This window comes from Mustela lutreola, chromosome 4 (assembly GCF_030435805.1).
Source record: "Mustela lutreola isolate mMusLut2 chromosome 4, mMusLut2.pri, whole genome shotgun sequence".
Taxonomy (NCBI): domain Eukaryota; kingdom Metazoa; phylum Chordata; class Mammalia; order Carnivora; family Mustelidae; genus Mustela; species Mustela lutreola.
The window spans coordinates 28110047-28134400 of record NC_081293.1 but is presented as its reverse complement, the minus strand read 5'-3'; the positions used below and the strand labels follow the sequence as shown (position 1 = coordinate 28134400).

The 24354-nt window shown below is 40.1% G+C and overlaps 1 protein-coding gene across 4 annotated transcripts in view; it reads right to left on the bottom strand.

The window, feature by feature from the left end:
* Positions 1-19480, bottom strand: part of CWF19L1 (CWF19 like cell cycle control factor 1) — a 31237-nt gene extending 11757 nt beyond the window's left edge. Inside the window, exons 1-8 of one of the 4 annotated variants that reach the window (XM_059169208.1) lie at positions 19338-19480; positions 16011-16095; positions 15135-15213; positions 14286-14387; positions 11502-11716; positions 8802-8920; positions 2197-2281; positions 187-327 (exon numbers count right to left, since the gene is read on the bottom strand). In XM_059169208.1, the coding sequence (XP_059025191.1) occupies positions 187-327; positions 2197-2281; positions 8802-8920; positions 11502-11716; positions 14286-14387; positions 15135-15213; positions 16011-16095; positions 19338-19360 (849 nt within the window). In that variant the 5' untranslated portion in view covers positions 19361-19480. Of the gene's footprint in view, positions 1-186; positions 328-2196; positions 2282-8801; positions 8921-11501; positions 11717-14285; positions 14388-15134; positions 15214-16010; positions 16096-19292 lie in introns of those variants that run through there. The other 3 variants (XM_059169209.1, XM_059169211.1, XM_059169212.1) reach the window with 3 other exon arrangements.
* Positions 19481-24354: the final 4874 nt, after the last annotated feature.

The following is a 24354-nucleotide window of genomic DNA, read 5'->3' as shown; positions in this document are numbered from 1 at the left end:
AATAAAATACACTGAGCTTACTTGAAATCTGCTTAGTCTTTCTAAACACCACCATAATTTCCCAAGGGAAAAAAGACTTAGGTTCCAGGGATTAAACTGGTCTTATGGGTAAAACTACAGCCAGGAAAAGTATATGTGTAATGGGCAATCCATTCCAGAAAATGCCACCTCTCAAACAGAACACACCTCAGGGGCAGGAATTTGCTTTCCCGTGGATGCTTCCTTCCCAGATTTCCTGTAAGGGTTTTCAGTAACATCTGCAGGCTGTTTTACGAGTTCTGCTGCATCCATTAGTTTCATGGGAACAATACTGAATGCATAAAGATACTATGGAGAAAAAAAACAAACATAACATTAGGGGGAATCCTGTTTATCCAAAAGTCATCAACATATTTTATTCACAAAAACTGAGTGAAAGAATAGCAACTGGCCTGTTTATGGCTCAGAGAATACATAGTAAATCAAATATCAATTTAGTGATCTCTGTAGGGGCTAACCAAGGGCTGATCAAGTCACAAGCAACGAATCAAAGCCCTAGCCATTACAAAAATCAGCTCTTATACAAAATTGTCACTACAAGGCCCAAGAGAGACTTGTTCCATAACCCTTGAAGACAAACTGCTTCTATCTCTAGTCCTTTATCTTTGTGCACTTTGTCAGCAGAATTGTGGCACTGCCATTCTTTCATTCTAATGAAAACTAAATTGGCCATATTAATGTTTCCCTCTGATATTATACAATTTTTGCTGCATATGCTGATGAGTCTTCTTAGGGGCTAGGAGCAAAGACATAAATATTCATACACATATCTAGACTCTTACACTAATGGCAGAGATATTGAAAACTTTAGATGAGCTAGGAATAAATATTTAACCTCACTACTCATCAGGGAAATGCAACTAATGAAGAGAGAGACATTATCTTTCATCCATCACACTGGCAAAAACCTTAATAAAAATTTGACACTACACGGGATGCCTGGGTGGCTCAGTCCTTTAAGCGGCTGCTTTAGCACAGGTCATGATCCCTGCATCCTGTGATCATGTCCCACATTGGGCTCCTTGTTCAGCAGGGAGCCTGATTCTCCTTCTGCCTCTGTCTGCCACTCTGCCTGCTTGTGCTCTCTCTGACAAATAAATAAATAAAATCTTAAAAACAAAACAAAACAAAAAAAACCCGACACTACCCTGTAAGAATGTGGACAGAAAGAAAAAAACCAAACTCACACACTGTTGCTGGGTGTATAAACTTGAACAAAATTTTGAGATGAATTTAGTAACGCTTGCCAAAATTAAAAATGTCCATACTTTTTGACTGTAGTACGAGTTGCGCAGAACTGAGGCTAAGATGCCCCTGAGAGTAAAGCAATAGTAAAATCCTGCTACAGTGAAAATACTGTGGGTGCTAGAGGGTCTTGAAAAGAGCAGTAAAAAAAAAAAAAAAAAAAAAATCACAACTCTAAACTTGCTAAGAACACGCTGGGCTGAAAAGCTTAAGATAGAATGGAAAATTCAGAATATATATTTGTTTAGCTTTTCATGTTTTTTCATATCTTTTCATGACCTGTTTAACATGTCATGTTTATGACATGTTACAGAATAATCTTCACATAATTCATCTATCCTTCCTTTGCCTGACTGTTCTGACTGTAGCTGTCTCAATCCACAACATCCTGCTTTTGGCCCTGGAGAATCAGAAATGCTGATTTCTGGAATTGAGAAAAATAACATACTTTTCTGGTATATGCTTTCATTCACCTCTACTGTTTTCCAGTACAAAGATACATTCCAGATATCTCTAAGATTTCCCAAAGCCAAGGAGGGGTTAAATAAATCCTATAAAGGCTATTATTTCTGCTGAATGAAGGTGCCAAAAGAAGCAAAGCAAGAGTACCATCCGAGGGCAAACTCATGAATACTTACAAAGTCAACCACACGGATGTGGGAAGAAAGGAATATCATCCATTGGAAATTCTGCCTTGGTTTCACTGGGCCTATTTTCCCAAACCCTTCTTTAAAATCCCCTACAAAAGACTCAAGGAAATCTGACCTTTCATTATATCTTCACAAAGGAATCACTGAAGTGCTGGAACATTGCAATTGGAAAGAAGAAAGATCTGAATGCTGAATTGGTAGGAGGAACATTTATCAGGCAGAAAGTGAATATTAACCTATGACCAAACACTCAAATCTTTACCTTTTTCTTTTCTGGATTTCCAACATTCGCCAGAGCTATGAACCTGGTGGCATGCTGTGCATTTTCCTGTAGAACGACGTGGTTTCTATAATACATTTAACAGACAACAGGTCACCAAAAACTTTAATTTTGATTTACAATTATGAAATATGTACTCGGTGGGACCTAAATCCATCACCACCAGTAACATAATCTCAGATGTCACCTGTAAATCCAGTAGGATAGTCATCCCTAACTCAACAGGGATATTTGTAGAAGAAAACGAGATCACATATTTGAAAAGCACAAAAACTCCAATATTTGGTTTTAAAAGAGTTGTAAAATTGGCAAAATGATAATAATTTCTCAGGTTGGGTGATGAGTATAGGAGAGTTCACTATACTATTTTTTTGTGCATAATAAAAAGCTGTAAGAGAGGATATAATAGGATGGCTCAGTCAGTTAAGTGGAGGACTCTTGATCTCAGCTCTGCTTAGGAGTCTCTGTCCCTCCCTCTACCCCTAGCCCCTTTTCAATGTTTTCTCTTCTCTTCTCAAAAACAAAAACAAAAACCAACCAATAAAGGCTATAATAATGAAAGCCAGAGGGGCCGCCTGGGTGGCTCAGTGGGTTGAGCCTCTGCCTTCGGCTCAGGTCATGATCTCAGGGTCCTGGGATCGAGTCCCCCATCGGGCTCTCTGCTCAGCAGGGAGCCTGCTTCCCTTCCTCTCTCTCTGCCTGCCTCACTGCCGACTTGTGATCTCTCTCTGTCAAATAAATAAATAAAATCTTAAAAAAAAAAAAATGAAAGCCAGATAGAAAAAAGTTGTAAGAGAAGAAAATATGCTTCAAACAGTAGTTTATAGTAAGATTTCATTTTTCCAGGAAAAATATAAAAACACATGAGTGTCTATATAATTTTACAGAAAAAATATAACTGAACACACCAAAACACTTTATTGAGCTTTTCTGTTTTACAAATATTGTACACTGAGCAACTATTATTTAATAATTAAAAGAAAAAAGTTACTGGGGCGCCTGGGTGGCTCAGTGGGTTGAGCCTCTGCCTTCGGCTCAGGTCATGATCTTGGGGTCCTGGGATCGGGTCCCACATCAGGCTCTCTGCTCGGCAGGGAGCCTGCTTCCTCCTTTCTCTCTCTCTGCTTGCCTCTCTGCCTACTTGTGATCTCTGTCAAATAAATAAATAAACTCTTTTTTTTTTTTTTTTTTTTAAAGATTTTATTTATTTATTTGTAAGAGAGAGAGAGAGAGAGTGAGAGCAAGCACAGGCAGACAGAGTGGAAGGCAGAGTCAGAGGGAGAAGCAGGCTCCCTGCGGAGCAAGGAGCCCAATGTGGGACTCGATCCCAGGACGCTGGGATCATGACCTGAGCCGAAGGCAGCTGCTTAACCAACTGAGCCACCCAGGCGTCCCTAAATAAACTCTTTAAAAAAGAAAAAAGTTACAGCATTATATATATTTTTTAATTTTAGTGAGTTGACTGTTAACACAAATACCAACCCTTAAAGCACTTTCCTTTCCTCGTGCTACAGAAATTTCCTGAGTCTGTCAAAAAATATAATTTTATTTTTAAAAATCTAGCATAATACCATTATATATAAACAAATACACAAATACTTGTTTTAAATTCACATTACTAAAAGGAAATAAGCCAAAATACAGCTTGTCTACTATAACCCATTTCTTTAAAGAGAGGAAATAGATTCATAATTAGTAAATGGGACTGATGTCAGTATTAAGGTGAAAGTCATGCTGTTTCATATGAAACTTCTAAAATGACTGAAACAAGTTTACTCATAATTAAATAGAAGCTTTTATAGTACATGAAGACATTAAGGGAAAACAGCTGAATGTCCTATGGAAGTGTCTTTCTTTACTGCAAGTAGTGACTAGGGCAGTGGCCTCAAGAACTACTAACACTTCCCATTGTTAGGCTACCCAGGTGTGACAGGCAAAACACTAGCTCCCCAAAGATGTTCATGTCCTAATCCCCATAACCTGTGAACGTCAGCTTATACAGCAAAGAGGAATAAGGTGAGAGATGGAATTAATCGGTTGCTAATCTGCTACCCTTAAGATTGCCTGGATAGAACTGACATAACCTGGCTAACACTTTGATTTTAGCCCAGTGATGTCCATGTCCAACTTCTGAGCTACAAAACTCTGAGATAATAAATGGGATTATTTTAAGCCACAAAGTTTATGTAATTTGTACAACAGCAATAGAAAACTAGTACTACAGGGAAACTGCAAGTACCCACAAAAAGCCATGAAGATGTTTCTCTCATTTATTTTAAAATAAAAATGACTGGTGAAGGATACTACCCCTTTTAAGATTTATTTGTTTGTTTGTTTATTTGAAACAGAGAGTGAGCGCACACATGTGCATGAGTCAGGGGAGGGAGAGAATCTCAAGCAGACTCCCCACTGAGCACAGAGCCTGACCAGGAGCTGGACACCATCACCTATAAGATCCTGGCCTGAGCGGAAATCGTGAGTCAGACAATTAACCAACTGAGCCACCCAGGCACCCGTGAATGGTGTTTTTAAAATGCTCCTCAAAGGAAGGAAAAACAAAATAACACTCAAAATAGAGAAAAGCAAAGCATGGACTGTAATTCGAAGTGCAAATGTTAGTGGAAATTTACCTACATTTAGTATTTCTATTATGCTGGTTATGGGTTTTTGTTACAGCTCTGGCTGAAAAGTTGCACAGGTTTCTTTGTCATGTTTTTTTTAACAGTTTTTTAATTTTATTTTTTTCAGTGTTCCAAGATTCATTGTTTATGCACCTCACCCAGTGCTCCATGCAGTACGTGCCCTCCTTAATACCGACCACCAGGCTCACCTAACCCCCACACTCCCTCCCCTCCAAAACCCTCAGTTTGTTCCTCAGAGTCCACAGTCTCTCATGATTTGTCTCCCCCTCCAATTTCCCCCAATTCACTTTTCCTTTCTTTCTCCTAATGTCCTCTGTGTTATTCCTTATGCTCCACAAGTAAGTGAAACCATATGATAATTGACTCTCTCTGCTTGACTTATTTCACTCAGCATAATCTCTTCCAGTCCCATCCATGTTGATACAAAAGTTGGGTATTCATCCTTTCTGATGGAGGCATACTATTCCATTGTATATATGGAACATATCTTAAGCTCTAATTCAAATACTATACAATTCACCCATCTAAAGTACCCAATTCAATACTTTTTAGCATATTTACAGAGCTGTGCAATCATCACCACAATTTAATTTTAGAACATTGTTATCACCAGAGAAAGAAACTCTGTACCAATTAGCAATCACTCCCCACTTTCCCTTCAACTAGCCCCATACATATCTCTATGTATTTGCCTATTCTGGACATTTCATATAGAAAGAAAAACATACATACATATATACAAAAAAAGGATAAATACGATGAAGGGATGGAATATGACTGTAAAAATGAAAATTGAAAAAGATTTTAAAATAGGAATTGATAAAAAGTTTGTTGAAAAAAGAAAGGAAAAAAATTTTTAAAAATTTTAAAAAGGGAGACAATGTGATCAGATAGAAGACTAGAACAAAGCCATACACTAGATCTGAGGCATATTTTGGTGTTAGAAGAAAGTGTATCCCAAAATTTTAAATAAAGAAAAACACATATATACAAAAAACAAAGTTGAATGCAATGAAGGGGTAGAATATGACTGTAAAAATGAAAATTAAAAAAGATTTCTAAAAAGGAATTGATAAGATACTGGTTGCAAAAGAAAAGAAGAAAATTTTTAAAATTAACTTTGAAAGACTAAAGAATCATGGAGGAAAAAGCCATGCATCCTCTGTGCTGTATTCCCCTAGTGCTAGAGTTTTGCAGTTCTCATTGATCAGTAAATGTGGTCTTGGCTGGATGTTCTTGCTGATCTTCTGGGAGAGGGACCTCTTGCAGAGATTCTCAAATGTCTTTGCCTGAGGCAGAATTGCACTGCCCTTGCCAGGGGCCAGGCTAAGTAATCTGCTCAGGTTTATTTTCTGTAGTTTTTATTCCCAGAAGGCTTTCCATACAGCTTTGAAGGATGGGAATGAAAATGGCAGCCTCCCAGTCCCTATCCCCCCAACCTTCCCCACCCCTGCCCCATGCGCCCTCAGAGAAAAGCAGTCAATCACTCCTACCTCCCTGGTCTCTAGCCGCACTCCGTGCTCACCGGGCCTGTGACAGAGTGTCTCTATCTCTGGCTCTTGGCCCTGTCTGCAGTCTCCAAACCCAGCAGATTCCTGCAGTGCACTCCTGGCTGCTCCTCCCAGGGGAAGAAGAGGGGGGTCTCCTCAGATCTGCTGCTGGCTGGGCCTCTGCTGTGCCGCAGATCCTGGTTTATGGCAACCTCAAGCTGAGAGGCCACTCCTTGGCTCCGTCTTTGCAGGATTCCCCGCTCCAATACTTGGGAGTTCTGCCACCCTCACACCCCCCGGTCTTTCTGTGACCCCAAGGGTCGAGTCCACACTGTCCCACCTACTGTTCTGCCCCGGTTAGTCCCTGGAGCAATGTCCCTCAGTGGAGCATGACAACCAGGAGGGCAAAAAACAAATATACTGAGAGTGGAGGGAACAAGACAGAAAAATCCTGGTTCCTAGATGTTTGAACATATTGCTGAGTCATTGTACCAACCTACAAGTACCTCCATATTCCTCATCGTTTCAAAAACTTCCATGTTATTGCCCAGGCTACCATTAATCACACTTTCTGTTCCTGGAAGCCAGAAACATTCCTAAGTAATACGAGATGTTAGCTCAGAGATATGTGGTTTAGTGTGTGTCCATTTGAAGCATGGACTTTTGAGCTAACAAAGCCAACAAAGAAAATAAATTCTGACTCTTTCAAGCCATATATCCCACATATATGGAGCCCTATTTCAAGACTTCTAAAAGTTCTGATTTGGGGCTCTACTTCTCTATCCCTTGCTGGGAGCCGGCTGACAGAGGCTCCCTTTCCCTGCAGTCTATCTTCCCAAATACTGCCTCGGATTCACTTCTCTGCACCTCTTACCTTCCAGATAGCGGGTGACTTTCTGTTCACAGAATTGCTGGTATTCTCTTCAATCTCCTGTTGAGTTTGTTGGTGTTTAGAATGGTTTGATAACTATCTAGCTGAATTCCTAGAACCAGACAAAATTTAGGTCTCCTACTCCACCACCTTGTCCCCCTTCCCTGGACATTTTATATAAATGGAATCATACATGTGGTCTCTCGCACTTGGCTTCTTTGATTTGGCACGTTTTCAAGGTTCACCCATGAAGCATCTCTCAGTACTCCATTCCTTTTTCTTGAATAACATTCCAAGGTATGGATATATCACTTTTTCTTTACCCATTCATCAGATGATAGATATCAGGGTTGTTTCCACTTTTTGTCTATCATGAATAATGCTGTTATGATCATTTGTGTGCAAGTTTTTGCATGGGTCAATGTTTCTACTTCACTTGGAACAAAAGTGAAATTGCTGGGTCAGACAGTAACTCTTTAACTTTGAGGAACTGCCAACAGTTTGGCAAAGCATCTCCATCTTCTTACATCGCCACCAACAACACACGAGGGTTCTAATTCCTCCACATCCTCACTACCTTATTATTTGCCTTTTTGACCATAGCCATCTTAGTGAATGTCAAGTGATCTCTCATTGTGGGCTGGACTTAAATTACCCTGATTGCTAAGGCTGGAACATCTTTTCATGTGCCTACTGTCCACTGGTATATGTTCTTCGAGGAAATGTGTATTCAGATCCTTAAAAGCTAGGTAAGTTAAAAAAAAAAAGTTCGACAGGTTTTGACAGGTTTGTTCCCATAACCTCTGCTTTTAGTGCAGGGTTTTAGAGAACAATGTTTTTCTAGAAGGCATATATTAAGATAAAACAGAAAAAGCTGTAATATTTATGATTATCTCTTGGGCTTTGGGATTATGGAGGAAGGATAGGGTTTTTGGGTTTTTTTTCTTCCCCTGCTTGCCTATATTTTTGAACTTTCAAACAACACTTGTTGGGGAAAAAAAAGTTCCTACAGATTATTTTCAAAATTATCCATGCTCTTTACCAGTGAAGATAATTTAGAGTTAACTTAATTCTATCACTTACAAAACACTGGTTTTATTGTCTCTACAAGACATGCTTTAAAAACTCTACTAACTTCCAAACTCAAAACTATGAAAAAAGGGGGAAAAAATTGATACAAGTTCTTGATTCTCAAGTTGAAATACTTCTTATTAGGCTGAGACATGAATTTTCAAGACTATATAAAAGGTACGTATTTGACCTGATCAAAAAAGGACACACTGTGTTGCGGAAAGCTGTGAGGATTAAACAGTTTTGTTACTTCAGACCTGCACACCTTTAAGGGGTTGTATACAGTCCAATCCCTTGTATTGCAAATTAGGAAATAAACTGAGAAGAGCTAAGTAATTTGAGAGCTACTCACTGAGAGTTAACTGAGTTACTGAGAGTTACTCATGCACTTACTGAGTGCATGAGTAAGTACAATGAATGAAGATGTTACATGACTCAGATGGACAAGAGAAGGTCTCACAGAAGATCCAGGGCAAATTCTCTAAAAAGCCAAAATAATGTAATGCCACTCACCGATAAGGAAGTCTCTCATAATAGGTCTTTTCCAAAGCAGCAAAATGGTATCTTGGTTTCAAGTCTGTGGCCAGACTGGAGACCAAAGCAGAGCCACATTTTCTGGTATCCACTTCTCCCTGGTAAACAGAAATTCAGTCATCATAATGGACCTAAAAGTCACCAAGAAAAACAGGCAAATAACAAGACACTTTAAAACGACTTTAAAGTTTTTAATGTCAATACATGTATTGGCAGTAGGATTTGGATAATGAACTGCATATTTGTGGCAATCAGAGAAATCTCAAACATATTAAGAGGAACTGGGCTATTATAAATGCAGAGATAAGAACAACTGCTGGAAGTCAGGGGTTAAAGGTAAGATAAGCTCTCCATATAATACCCAAAGTGGGATTTATTAGGGTCTTTTTTTGGAAACTGATTTCTCTCCCTGGAGCCCACACACTTCCCTTCTATAATTTGCTTTGTTGTGCACCTGTAGTTCCAACATGCAGACAGTCCTAGTCAATGCAAAATATAAAAATTAAAAGCTAGCTTTCAGGGCCCCTGGGATCCAGAGATTATTCAGATTATTTGGAATGGAATATTCAAGGACTTCATGACATAGCATGCAATCCTTTATTTTGCTTCAGTCAAGAAAGGTGTGGTTTGTGGAAGGACACAACCGTGCCCTTGTTAAAGTCTGTAACATAAAGTCTGTCAAAAATATTAGGCTTGGGGTACCTGGGTGGCTCAGTGGGTTAAGTCTCTGCCTTCGGCTCAGGTCATTGTCTCAGGGCCCTGGGATCGAGACCTGCATCGGGCTCTCTGCTCAGTGGGAAGCCTGCTTCACCCTCTCTCTGCCTGCCTCTCTGCCTACTTGTGATCTCTCTCTCTCTGTCAAATAAATAAAATCTAAAAAAAGAAAAATATTAGGCTTTTTCCCACATATCCCTAGCTTTCATTAACAATAAATTGTGAGATCTCTCATCCATAATATTATTTCGGAACTTAAGAGAAGGTACTATCTGGAAATAAAGAAATTACCAAAATTAGTTTTCCACTAAGTAAAGCAAGAATTTCTTCCTTATGTGCTATGCTTGCTTCCTTCGGGTTTCTGCTTAAGTGCAGGAATCAGCCTTGAGGTGAGTTGTAATATCTTGGAGACTGGTAAACTAAATTATTTTATCCCCTTAAGCTCTTACGTAGTCATTTATAAACTTCAATCAAAATCCTTGTTAACACCCCAAAATGAAGGGTTCTCATTTTTCTCACCTTTCTTTCTCCCTTCCACCAGCAACTCAGACCTCGTTCTTTGCACCTTCCCTAGCTTCGCCATATCTCTCCTAGCTTCACCATATCTTCTCACTGCAGCCAGCACTACCCCTTGAATTGAGGTGAAGAAAAGCCATGGACTTATAGAAGGGGAGGAGAGCACTGTCCCTTTTCCTTTCAACATTCCGCCTGACAATGCTTGGTATCTTGTTGGCCTTTTTGGTCACAGACATGTGGCGCTGAAGTTGGCAGAAGACCCTTTTCGGGATCGTTACTGAGACCTCTGCATCCATTAATTGGTATTTGTCTCTAAATGCATTCTTATGCTTCCTTCACTGAAACTCAGATGCCTTCTGTCCTCACATATAATATTTCAAGATCTTCCTTAGGCTTATTTCCACCAATGTGATCACTCACCAACCTTGTATATATCCTCTTCTAGATTACTTAAAAAAAATATTAAGATCAAATATAAGAGTGAGCTCCAAGGCATCCCAACATTAAAGCTTTCACATCAGAGAAATATCAAGTTTTCAACATCTCATTTCCCATCTTGAGATCACTACCTCTTATCCCATAATGACTCCGTTAAAAGATTATTTTGAAAGCTAAATACTACAATGTAGAACAGAAGGTAAGAAAAATACAACTGCAGAGCTGCCACTAACCATAAATCTTTTCACTAAAAATTAGTGAACCCTTAAAACGTGTTTTTTTTAAAAGATTTTATTCATTTATTTGACAGAGAGAGAGCAGGAGCACACAAGCAGGGGAAGCAGCAGAGGGTGAAGGAGAAGCAGGCTTCCTGCTCTGCAGTGAGCCTGACCCAGGGCTCGATCCCAGGACCCTGGGATCATGACCTGCGCTGAAGGCAGTCGCTTAACCAACTGAGCCACCCAGGTGCTCCTGAACCCTCAAAACATATTAAGGGGAAGCCTGAAAGAAGCCACTTGAAGCAGAGAATATAATTTAAAGAATCATTTATTTATAATTAAGATTTCAGCAATTTCATCTGCGAACTGTGCTTTCGGAACACCAATCAGTTTCCAAGTTTTTGCTTTGGTTAGTTGATAGAGTTTGAAGTATCCTGAAATAATTTACAAAAAATTCCTACTGAAAGGTACTATGAGCTGAAATACTCAATATAAAGAACAAAAAGAGGCACATGGGTGGTTCAGTCAGTTAAGTGTCTGCGTTCAGCTCAGGTCATGATTCCAGCATCTGGGATCGAGCCCCACATTGGGCTCCCCGCTCAACGGGGAATTGGCTTCTCCCTCTGCCCCTCCCCGTGTTCACGCTCATGTGCACGCTCTCTCTCTCGCTCTCTCTCTATGCTCTCTATCAAATAAGTAAGTAAAATTAAAAAAAAAAAAAAAGTAGAAAGAAGCCCCAATTAAGCCAATGCAATTTGCTTATAGAAATTCCAACTGAACAAGCACTACTCACAGAAGAATTCCCAAAGTTCCCCACATACTTGGGCCATGGGGATGTGAGCAAGATATCAACACCCTTAAACTGGGGTGTTGACCACAGCATTGTCCTCAGGGAAGACACATCCTTGGGACTAAAACTGTAACCTGGGACTGGTTCATTCAAGGACTCCGTCCCACTGAGGTACACAATCTGCAGTCCCGAGCTTCCAGTGAAGATGCCTTTACGCCCTATGTTCAAAGAAAAAGAGACAGGTTTTAGTCAAAACTGCAGAATGAAATATTATTATGATGAATCTCTCTCCCCATGCCATGAGCCCCGTACCTCCCTGCCATTCAGTGGGTCTGAACAAGCACAGACTTCTAGAGCCCCTTTCTGGCTGCAGGGTCTCAGGGGTGGATGGCTGCAAGCACGATCCCATTCAGGGAGAGCAGCCCTTCTGCGGGTTTACCCCAGGGGCCTTACAAATGAAAAAAGCTGGGAAGCACTGATTAAGAAAAAGCCTTCCTGCCTTCTAGAGGAGACTCTACATGGCTAAAAGAAACCCAGACACCTGGACCCAGGGCGAGGCAGTAAAAGAATCAAGCAGCAGTTCTGAGGAAAGTACAGTCTAGAATGCGTATGCTCGTCACACAGGCAGCAGCGTCTGACAGAAGGAAAACATGTGGAAACAGCAACTGAGAAGAACTAAAGACCCCACTCCCTTTTAACTTTATTCTTGGTGTGGGCCTTTGACCCCATTTCTTCCTGTTGCCTTCAAGACCCTGCTCCAACAACTTTCAGTTTCCTTTCACTTACTGAATCTCTTCTCAGCTGGCTCTCTCCCCTCAGAAAAGAGAGTACTAAAGACTCTAAGAGACATACTAATTAATAAAGGACCACGACAATAACACACATGTGACCTGATAAGGAACACAGACCAAAAAAGAAACCTAAGAAAGGAACACACACACTAACTGAAAAAGAAACTTCCTTGTCTTCTGTTTCCTATTTCTCAAAAGAACAGTCCATGCTAAGTGCTTTACCTCTTGGTTCCTAAACCCACTGCACCCTAGTTTCCCTCTCCCGCCATTCTCTTACAGGTCATGAATCACCCTGTAACTAACTGCCAATGGCCTCTCCTGGTCTCGGGAACCAGTCTCTCTTCATTTAGAGTCTATGAACTTGGTATCTTTACCTCTCCCAACACTGTTCTAATCATTTTCAGCTTTCTTTGCCTACTCCCTCAATGAAGATATTTGCCCACACCACAGAGTAGTGCTTCCCTTCTCATTATATTTTCTATCAAACAGTTTGATCCTACTCAGCTTTGGTTTTCATGTTTATAGGACCAACTCCCCAAAGCCTACTCTTCCACACTGACCTTGCTTATACACTCCAGAAAGATCCCTTCCAACTATATGTTGGACATTCTGCCAACACTTCAAGCTCTATCACATGTTCACTATCAAGTTCTTTGTTGGCTCCTCCTACTGGATCTCAAAAAATACCTTTTACAGAAATAACCCAAATACCTCCAGGTCTCTCCACTCCTGGCACTAAATTCATATGGCAACAGCTACCATAAATATCTACAGCAGAGATCTTAATCCAAATCTAATAACTACTACAAGAAATGCCACAAGTCAGACCTTTGTTTAAGATATACAACAAAAGGATTTCAAAAGATGTATCTCGCAACAATGGTTAAAAACAACAAACAAAAATCTGTCCATCAATTTTTTGCCTAAATGTGCCTGTGTGATTGAAGCAAGATGAGTAAGATTGCTTACATAAGAGCCCCAGCCAGATGCAGAGACTAAAGGCCAAGATGGACTATGGCGGGGAAGGAGGGGGAGGACACAGAAAGCAAAGAATTATAGAGGCTTTCAGGGGGAGTAAGAGACCAAGAAAGAAGAAATGGGAAGGGCATTAGACAAAATGGAAGAGCATTAGCATTTTAGACAAAAATAAGTTGAATGATTCAAGAAGCCATAGACTAATAGTCCCTGAGGTAAAAACAAAAACAAAATCTGACAGTGCTTTTTTAAATGGGCAGACATTAAAAAGAACTACTAAAAGAGATTCAGGGGGCTAAAGAGGGAACAATTTTAACCTGAATTAAAAAGTGGACCAGGAGGGGCGCCTGGGTGGCTCAGTGGGTTAAGCCGCTGCCTTCGGCTCAGGTCATGATCTCAGGGTCCTGGGATCGAGTCCCGCATCGGGCTCTCTGCTCAGCAGGGAGCCTGCTTCCTCCTCTCTCTCTCTGCCTGCCTCTCTGCCTACTTGTGATCTCTCTCTGTCAAATAAATAAATAAAATCTTTAAAAATAAATAAATAAAATAAAAATTAAAAGTGGACCAGGAACCTAAGAAAGGACAAAGGGAGGGAAAAATGTGAGGATCAGTACTAAATACTTGAATTTCCAAAAGCTTAGTGAGATACACAGCGATAGCTAGTTAGGATTCTAACAAACAAGCTGTATCTAGCAATGTTACATGGTGAGACGACATACACAGAATTTTTTTTCAACAAAATTTATACCTTAAGTACTCCCTATACTACAGTCAAGTAGTTGATTCCTCTGGTCGGCTGCAGGAGCATATCCTGGGTCATGGGAGTGCAAGGAGATTGGGGAAAGTTGGGAAAGACTACAAAGGAAAAAAATGCCGGAGTCTTAAGGGTATAGATAAAGACTTTGGGAAAGAACCCCATTCTCTCAACAGTAATGGCAGAAGAATTGAGCCACAAATTTCCCAGGAGACTGATTTGTGGGACACTTTATTATGTGAATTTCAAACACAAAAAATACAAACTTACCCAGATACGTAATGTTTTCAGCTAACTCACACCCATCAGCATCTTGGAAGCATTTTACTGTTTCCTGGTTATTAGCACCCAGTACATACGTCTGAATAGGAACTGGTAAGAGAAACAGACATGACAACATACAGTTACCAGATCTGCTTTGGAATTTGAGAAATGTTTCCCCACAGGTAAAATAATCATAGCAAAAGTAATGAATCTGCAATCCTATTTGTGGAATGTGCTCACCACTTAAGATATCCTACCCCACCCATGGCCTGACTATTTAATATTATCACTAGTTGATGAAATGACATCTTAAAGAGGATGGTTAATGTATAGTAAGGAAAACAGAGACCATAAAGAACTTCATTTAAAAAAACCACTCAAACTGGAAAAAGGAAAGGACACATGTGGTTGAATTTCTTCAATTCCTGCCTACTTAGAAGAGAATTTTTTTTTTTTAGATTTATTTATTTATTTGGAGAGAAAGCGTGTGTGCACATGAGCATGAGTGAGGGGAAAGGCAGAGAGAGAGAGAGAAGCCCAAGCAGACTCCCCATTGAGCACAGAGCCCAAAGCAGGGTTTGATCTCACAACCCTGAGATCATGACCTGAGTTCAAATCAAGAGTTGATGCTCAACTGACTGAGCCACCGAGGCACCCTGAGAATTCTTTTTCTAAACCAAATCCAACCAAATTCAAAATGTGAACATTTAGATGCACAGGAATCCTTCCCAGCTCAATGAGGAGCTCCAAGGGAAATTCTTAAATAACTAGTATGTGTGAAAAGAACCCAGCAAAAATTATGTAACCTTGCAACTTCGTTAGGAATCATTTGTTAAATAAAAATAATTTCTATACCTTTCTTGATGCCAGTTTTATACTCCTCCCATTCAGCATCTGGAGTGGAGCCAAAGAAATTTCCTACACACAACAGCAGCTAAAATGAGTTTTTTAAACAGATATATGAGATTTTTTTTTATCAAATAGTACATAATAGACAGTAACATAATTCAGCTAATTTTTCTACTTAATGGCCTCAAAGTAGGTGTTTTTCCTTCATCAATCTGCAGACTCGCAACACATAATTCTTGGGCAGCAATTGTGGTAGTTAATCTGATTCTACAAATCACTAAATTTTGGCTTACTGGCCATCAGATTTAAGTTGGGACGGGGGTCAGGGAAAAATGGAGAAATCTACTTCCAAGACTCTCTCTTGAAACACAAGACATTAAGTATTAGATACCCTCAGAGATACAGGGCAAAAAAAACACACTTCCTGCCGTTGTCTTTACTTCATCTTTAACCTAGAATACTGTTTGCTAGGGGTTGAGTCTAGTTCACGATCCTACATTAACATTTATATAAGGCTCTTCAGTTAGCGAAGCATTTGCACATGTTATCTGACTTAATCCATACCATACACTCATGGAATACATTTGCGGTTCCCAAACCCAGGGCTTAGAATCACCTACGGAGGTTTTGCTCCTCTATTTTCAGTTTTGTGCACAGTAAGAAAGTAATTAGATTCCAATTCAAAAAGTATTAAAAGGTAAAGAAGTCTCCCCTTCCCTACCATTCCACAGCTACTAAGTTCCTATGCTCACAAAAGGAACTCAGTCTCAGAAAAAAGGAGCATGTGTGTTCCATCGAGAAAGGAATAAAGGAGTCCAAACTCTATTTTAGTACACTTGACAATAACAGTAAAATTAGAGTCAGTAACAGGAAATGTCTTACATCAAAGTTTCCACTTTTCTTCTGAATTGCTCGAACTCTGTTGAACAAAATGTCAAACTTTCCTTCAACATCTCCACAAGCCAAGCTGCGAACAAGAGATACATGTTAAGGCAATTCAGGAAACATGAATGGGCCTGCTGGGTTTCATACACATTAGCCTTCCCAGATCTGGTGAATATGTAACCCAGTCTCTCTGAGGCTACCAGAGAGGTTCAGAACTATTACCTACCATGGGGCAGCTCCACCTAAGTCACTAAAACCTTCTACTCGCCACATCTACAGGTTAGCTTATCGAACCAAATCAAACAGCAAATCAAAGCAGTTTCTTCTCCTCACTTCCCAAGCTTTGTAAATGGCTGTATTGTCCAGCTGGTCGCCAAGAGTCAAAAATCCCCTATCCAATCATCAAGGCTCATCAATCCCCCCCCCTTTTTTTTTCTTAAAGATTTTATTTATTTCTTTGGCAAAGACAGATCACAAGTAGGCAGAGAGGCAGGCAGAGAGAGAGGAGGAAGCAGGCTCCTTGCCGAGCAGAGAGCCTGATGCGGGGCTCGATCCCAGGACCCTGAGATCATGACCTGAGCCAAAGGCAGAGGCTTTAACCCACTGAGCCACCCAGGTGCCCCATCATCAATCCCCTTTCCTAAACATCTTTCACATTCATTCCACCCTTTTCCTTTCCACTGCCACTATCAACCATCCACCCAAAAATGACGTACCAGACACCTATAATATGCTAAGGCAATACACCCAGTAGTAGGCTAAGAACACGCTAGGAGTACAAAGAGGAAAAACACTCAGTTCAAACCTCAAAAAATCGACAATCAGGGAAGGGGAGATACTCTAATAAAAATGTACATGAAAAAGGCTACAATAGGAGATATGTGTAAATTGTTAAGGGGCAGAGAGGCAGAAAGTGGCCAGAGCTGAGGTTTGCCAGACAGAATGGCCCTAAGTTGTAAAGTAACTTGTTTTATCAACTCATTTCTGAGTTTTTAGAATTCTGACTTCCATGGTTTTTCTATCTCCATACCATTTCTTTATATATTTATATATATTTTATTTATTTATTTGACAGAGATCACAAGCAGGCAGAGAGGCAGGCAGAGAGAGAGGGAGAAGCAGGCTCCCTGCTGAGCAGAGAACCGGATGTGGGGCTCAATCCCACTGAGCCACTCAGGTGCCCCTCTCATACCATTTCTTAATGTCTTTGAACTCATCTTGAAATATTACAATTCTTACTGTTCGTCCACTACGTCTTTCTGGCATGTCCGTATCACTGAACATTTTCAAGCTGGCTAGTAATATGTTTTAAAAAGTTCACTTCAGGGCACCTCTGTCTTCGGCTCAGGTTGTGATCCCAGGGTTTTGGGATCGAGCCCAGCATCGGGCTCTCTGCTCCGTAGGGAGCCTGCTTCTCCTCTCTCTCTCTGCCTGCTTGTGATCTCTGTCTGTCAAATAAATAAAATCTGTATTTTTTTTTTAAAGTTCATTTCAGTAACAGTGTAAGATGGTCTGGAGAAACAAGCAAATATATCATCAAAAGGGGCAATATTGAATGAAGATATGAAGGAGAGAAATGATGAAAAATTTAGAATTTTGAACACAATTTGGACTGGAGAAGTAGAGAGAGAAATGAGGAAGAAGGGAGGAATGGAGGACACTCTGAGACAGAGCCACGGAGAGTCCTGTGATAAGGCAGAAGCAGAATCAGCCAACGATCTAATGAATCAGGTACTGGATATAACATAGGGAATGCGCTTACATTTATTTCCTCTAATGCCTACTCTTCTTCCTAACCATCTTATATAAAGCCAACAATTTAATGTTCTTTCCTCAAAAACACTAAGAGAACTCCACTGCCTGCAGAGCCACAGGCTTCCATAAGTCTTTGGTCCCTCTCCCCAGGGCTTTCTCCAAGTTTCTGTAGCACAAACTTCCCCTACTGTCAATCTGATCATTCTCTGCCTCTGCCATACCTCTCCTAACAGCCCGACCCTACCCACCCTGAATCTAATTTTTTCCCATTCTTCAAGGCCCAGCACATCTCTAAAGCCCTCTTAACTGGCTCAGAAAGTCACTCTCTTCTCAAACCTCAGAAACCCATAGAGCATCTCAGAGAAGCTCTGTAATAAACTACTAGGTGTTTTTATTTAACTCCTGAGCACCACCTCCTCTAGGAAGTCCTCCAGTCCCTATCAGTCACCAATTCCAGGTGCTCCCTTTATCATAGAAGTTGTCATATGGAATTATAATTGTTTCTCAGAGAACCCTCATCCAGTTTGTACATCACAGGACATCTCAAAGTTCATCATCTCCCCAAATAGGCCCTTTTCCAGTGTTTCCTATCCCAATGAGGGGCAGAAATTTTGGATCCCACGGTGCCAACTCCTTCTCACAGCCAAACCATCTCCAAGCCCTGTTAATTTCATCTCCTTAATAAGCCCTGAATCCCAGCACTTTGCTTCTGCCATCACTCTACCTAATCCTAGCTGCCCACTTCTTCGGCTTTAATTTGTTCTCACACTGCAGCCAGAATCGCTTTTCAAAACAAAAATCTGATCCTGCCAAGGAGTTCTTAAACATTTCGATGACTTTAGAATAAAGACCAAAATATTAACCAAGGCTCAATCCTCCCTCTCCTGATTCCTCATAATAAGCCAAATCCCCTTTTATACTCTCTTCCAGAACCGTGAAGCTTTTCTTCCCGACATTTTTCACCACCATAATTTGACATTAATCTGGATTCTTTGATTAATATCTACTCAAGACTCTGAGCTCCATTAAGGCAGGAACTCCATCTGTGCAGTGTCTAGCACAATGCCTGGTACACTGCAACTGTTCAATAAATATTTGTTCAATGGGTCCATAGATGCACGGATGGATGGTGTAGCTTCACTCCAGAGTCTCCTCCTCCCAAAAAAGTGCGCCTGCGCAGGAGAACTATCTAGCTCGTCTGTTCCCAACTGACAAGGACCCACCAGTGGAGCCCATGGCAACTTATTTTCATCAACACATAAGCGGGGTGTGCGTTAAAGCGAAGGAGAAAAGTGTCAGGGTCCAGGATAGCCTAAGATGGAGGAGGCCTGACGCTGGACGCTTCCGCCTCTCCCAGCGTGTGTCTCCAAGAGTCCCCTCTCGGAAGCGAAAGGAGACCGGCTCCGGCGGAGCTAAAACAGGGTCGGAAGCTCACGAGCCGCCACCACGCTCCCACCCCCGCCTTTTCCCCTCTTCCAGGCACGAGAGAGCCCCCGACCAGCATACACTCGAGCCCGCACGCACCCATACGTGCGCGCGCACTTGCGATTCTGAGCTATGGTCACTCACAGACGCAGCGGTTTCTGAGCCATTTGTTCAAACAGCCGGGATTAGGTCGACCACCCAAAACCGGGACTCTGAACCCAAGCTCCTCTGAAAAACGCGGCAGCACCACACTAAGACGTCAGTGCACCCAGCCAATGAGGGTTCGGTGATCTACGGAGAGCGCCGAGGGACAGAAGCCTCTCTCAGGTGACTTCGCCTCCAAGAAGAATCGAAGAGCAGTAGAGGAAGGAAGGGGTAATGGGAAGAATGATTCCAATTACGATGTTTTACTTCGGAGCAATTTAAGTTATGGAGCTTCTAGAAAGTTCCCGACACAATGTTGGGCCCTAACCTAACCATATCAGTCCAGTGGGCAAAGACAGACTCCCGCTCCTTAAAGGTGCACAGCACTGTTATTCTCACTGCATCATTTGAAAGTAAGTTGCAGGTATCAAGAATACCTCAGAGTGCATTTCATAAGAATAAGGACAGTCCCTACATCTCCAAAATAGTATTAACACATCTAAAAAAATTAATAAGTTCAATAATATCATCTAATACACATCCATATTTAAAGTTCTCCATTTGTGCCCCCCCCTTTTTTTTAATATCTGGAGCTTGTTTTAATTCCGGATACAATTAAGTTTCACGCTTGTATTCAGTTCTCTCTCTAGTCTTTTTAACATTTTTTTAAAGATTGTATTTATTTATTGGACGGAGAGAAAGATCACAAGGAGGCAGAGAAGCAGGCAGAAAGAGAGGAGGAAGCAGGCTCCCCGCTGAGCAGAGAGCCTGATGCAGGGCTCCATGCAGGGCTTGATGCCAGCACCCTGGGATCATGAGCCGAAAGCAGAGGTTTAACCCACTGAGCCATCCAGGCGCTCCACTCTCTCTAGTCTTTTTAAATCTACAACAGCCCACCTACATTTTTGGTTTTGTTTTTCATGACCTTGGCTTTTTGGAGGAATTCAGTCCAATTTATAGGAGACAACAGTATATAAGGAAATGGAAACAAAGGGGCTTCAGACAACTGAGGGGGAGGAAAAATTCACTAAGGTCAGCCACGTAATTAGAAATTAACTAAAACATAAATAAGTTTAAGTAAGAACCACAAAATTCTGGTTTCCCTCACTTTGGAGGGAAATATTAAATTGCCTATCTCATTAATTATTAATGCCCCTGCTTTGATAGCACACAAAGCTTGTGTTCTTTTCTACTTTGGGGGCAATCCAGCACAGCCCACAAGTAGAAATCAAGACTGAATATAAAGGAGTAGAAATTTGCCAAACATGGGCAGGTAATCCCTTCAGGAAGAGAAACAATAGTAAGATACGAAAATTCATCAGTGGAATTCTGTATTATCTTTCCAACTCTTATAAATCTAAATCTACTCTGAAATATAAAGCTTATGGAAAGAAAGCTCATCCAGGGGAATTTAAGCTAGCTCAAGATAGCTGAATACAGTGTAAGTGTCAGAGTTATAGAAAATGAAACTGGAAAAAAATGAAAGAAATAGGGGTTTTGATGCATGCTAAGAAGTCTGGTTTTAAAATACACATTCTTCACAAGTGCATGGAAAATTCCTCCAGAATAGAATGTTGGGCCACAAAACAAGTCTCAAAAAATTCAAGTACATAGAAATTATATCAAGTATCTTTTCAACCATAATGGTACAAAACTAGAATTCAATAAGAAATGAGGAAGAAAACTAGAAAATTTAAAAAAAAATAGAAATTAAACAACACACTCCTGAACAACTAATAGACCAAAGAAGAAATCACAAAGAAAAATTTTAAACATCTTGGGACAAAAGAAAATAGAAACACAACACACCAAACTTATGGAATGCAACAAAAGCAGTTCCAAGAGGAAAGTTGATAACTGTAAATGTCTATATTAAAAAATAAAGGTCTCAGATAAACAACTCAACATTACACATCAAAGAACTAGAAAAATAAGAATAAACTAAGCCCAAAGTTAGCAGAAGGCAGGATATAATAAAAATTACAGCAGAAAAAAGTGAAACAGAGAACAGGAAAACAATATAAAAGATCAACAAAACTAAAAGTTGGTTTTTGAAAAAGATAAAATTGACAAACCTTTAGCTAACTAATCAAAAAAGAGGGGACTCAAATAAATGAAATTATCAATGAAAAAGGAGGCATTCAACTGATACCACAGAAATACAGAGATCATAACAGATCACTGTAAATAATTATATACCAATAAATTGGACAACCAAGAAGAAATGGATAGATTTCTAGAAACATAAAACTTAATAAGACTGAATCAAGAAGAAATAGAAAATCTGAACAGACCAGTAAAGAATAAGGAATTTGAATCAGTAATCAAAAAACTCCCAAAAAAGAAATCCCAGGATCAGATTACTTCACTGAATTCTACTAAACATTTAAAGAAGTAATGCCAATCTTTCTCAAACTCTTCCAAAAACTGAAGAGGAAGGAACACTCCCAGACTCATTATATAAGGTCAGCGTTACCCAAAACCAAAGCCAGCCAGATAAGGATACTATAAGAAAAGAAAACCACAGACCAATATCCCTGATGAATATAGATATAAAGTTCTCAGCAAGTTACTGGCAAACTGAATTCAACAGCACGTTAAAAGGATTACATGCCATGATCAAGTGGGACTTGTCCTGGGATGTAGGGATGTTTCAACATACCAAAATCAATAAATGCAATAAATCTCATTTATAGAATTAAAGATAAAAATCATACGATCATCTCAATAGTTGTAAAGAAAACATTTGACAAAATTCAGCATCCTATCATGATAGAAAGAGAAAAAAAAACCTCTCAACAAAGTGTACATAGAAGAAATGTACCTCAATATAATAAAGGTGATATATGACAAGTCCACAACTGACATCATACTCAGTGGTGAAAGGATGAAGGCTTTTCCTCTAAGATTAGGAATAAGAAAAGGGTGCCCACTACCAGAAATTCTAGTCAGAACAATTAGGCAGAAAAAGAAATAAAAGGCATCCATATTGGAAAAGGAGAGGCAAAACTGTCTCTATTTGCAGATGACATCATCTTATTATATATAAAAAATCCTAAATACTCTAACTCCCACAAAAAAAAAAAACCAGAACTAATAAATGAATTCAGTAAAGTTGCAGGATAAAAAATCAACATATAAAAACCAGCTGTGTTTGTATACACTAACAAACTATCTGAAAAATAAAGAAAGCAATCCCATGTAAAATAGCATCAAAAACAAAAAAGATACTTAAGAATACATTCAACCAAAAAGGTGAAAGGTCTATACACTGAAAGCCATAAGATACTGCTGAAAGAAACTGAAGAAGATACAAATAAGTGGTAAGATATTTTGTGCTCATGGATAAGAAGAATAGTTAAAATATCCATACTACCCAAAGCCATCTATAGAGTCAATGCAATCTCTATTAAAATGTAATGGGGGGGTGCTGGGTGGCTTAGTGGGTTAAAGCCTCTGCCTTCGGCTCAGGTCATGATCCCAGGGTCCTGGGATCGAGCCCTGCATGGGGCTCTCTGCTAGTCGGGGAACCTGCTTCCCCCTCTCTCTGCCTGTCCCTCTGCCTACTTGTGATCTGTCAAATAAATAAATAAAATCTTCAAAAAAAAAAAAAAGACACAGAAAAAAACAATCTTGAAAATTGTATGGAACCTGAATAGCCAAAGCAATCTTGAGAAAGTAGAACAAAGCTTGAAGTATCACACTTCCTGATTTAAACTATGTTTTAAAGCAATAGTATTCAAAACAGTATAGAACTGATGTAAGAACAGATACATAGACCAATGGAGCAGAATCAAGAGCCCAGAAATAAACCCATGCATATACAGACAACTAATATTTGACAAAGGAGCCAAGAAGACTCAGTGGGGAAAGGAGAGTCTCTTCAATGTATTAGGAAATTAGGTATTAAATGGTATTGGGAAAATTGGATATTCACATGTAAAAGAATGAAACTGGACCCCTATCTTACACCACTCACAAGCATTAATTCAAAATGGATTAAAGACTGAATATAAGATCTGGAACTGTAACTCCTAGAAGAAACAGGAAGCACTTTGACATTGGTCTTGGATATAATTTTTTGGATATGACACTAAAAGCACAAGCAACAAAAACAAACATTAACAAGTGGGACTACATAAACAAACAAGCTTCTGTACACCAAAAGGAACAACCAACAAAATGAAAATGCAACCTATGGAATGGTAGAAAGTATCTGCAACCTCTCTATCGGATAGGGGGTTAATATCCAAAATATAAAAGGAACTCAAACAACCCAATAGCAAAAAAGCAAATAATCTGATTTTTTTAAATGGGCAAAGGGGGGCGCCTGGGTGGCTCAGTGGTTTGGGCTGCTGCCTTCTGCTCGGGTCATGATCTCAGGGTCCTGGGATTGAGCCCCGCATAGGGCTCCCTGCTCCGCAGGAAGCCTGCTTCCCTCTCTCTCTCTCTCTCTCTCTCTCTCTCTCTCTGTCTGCCTCTCTGCCTACTTGTGATGTCTGTTTTTCAAATAAATAAATAAAATCTTTAAAAAAATAAATAAATAAAATGGGCAAAGGCCCCAATTAGACATTTTTCCAAAGACTACCATAGCCAATACACACATGAAAAGGTGCTCAGCATCACCAGTCATCAGGAAATGCAAATCAAAACCACAGTCAGTTATCACCTCACACCTCACAGCAGTGAGAATGGCAATTATCAAAAAGGTAAGAGATAGGGATGCCTGGGTGGTTCAGGGGGTTTGAAGCCTATGCCTTCAGCTCAGGTCATGATCCCAGGGTTCTGGGATTGAGCCCTGCATCAGGCTCTCTGCTCAGCAGGGAGCCTACTTCCCTTCCTCTCTCTCTGCCTGCCTGTCTGCCTACTTGTGATCTCTCTCTGTCAAATAAATAAATAAATTTTTTTAAATAAATCAATAAATAAATGCACTCTAGAAGTAGAGGTTGAGTAAAGAATGTGTTAGATTCTGAACACTGAACAACATGCTTTAATACCCTTGGGAATGAGTTAGAAA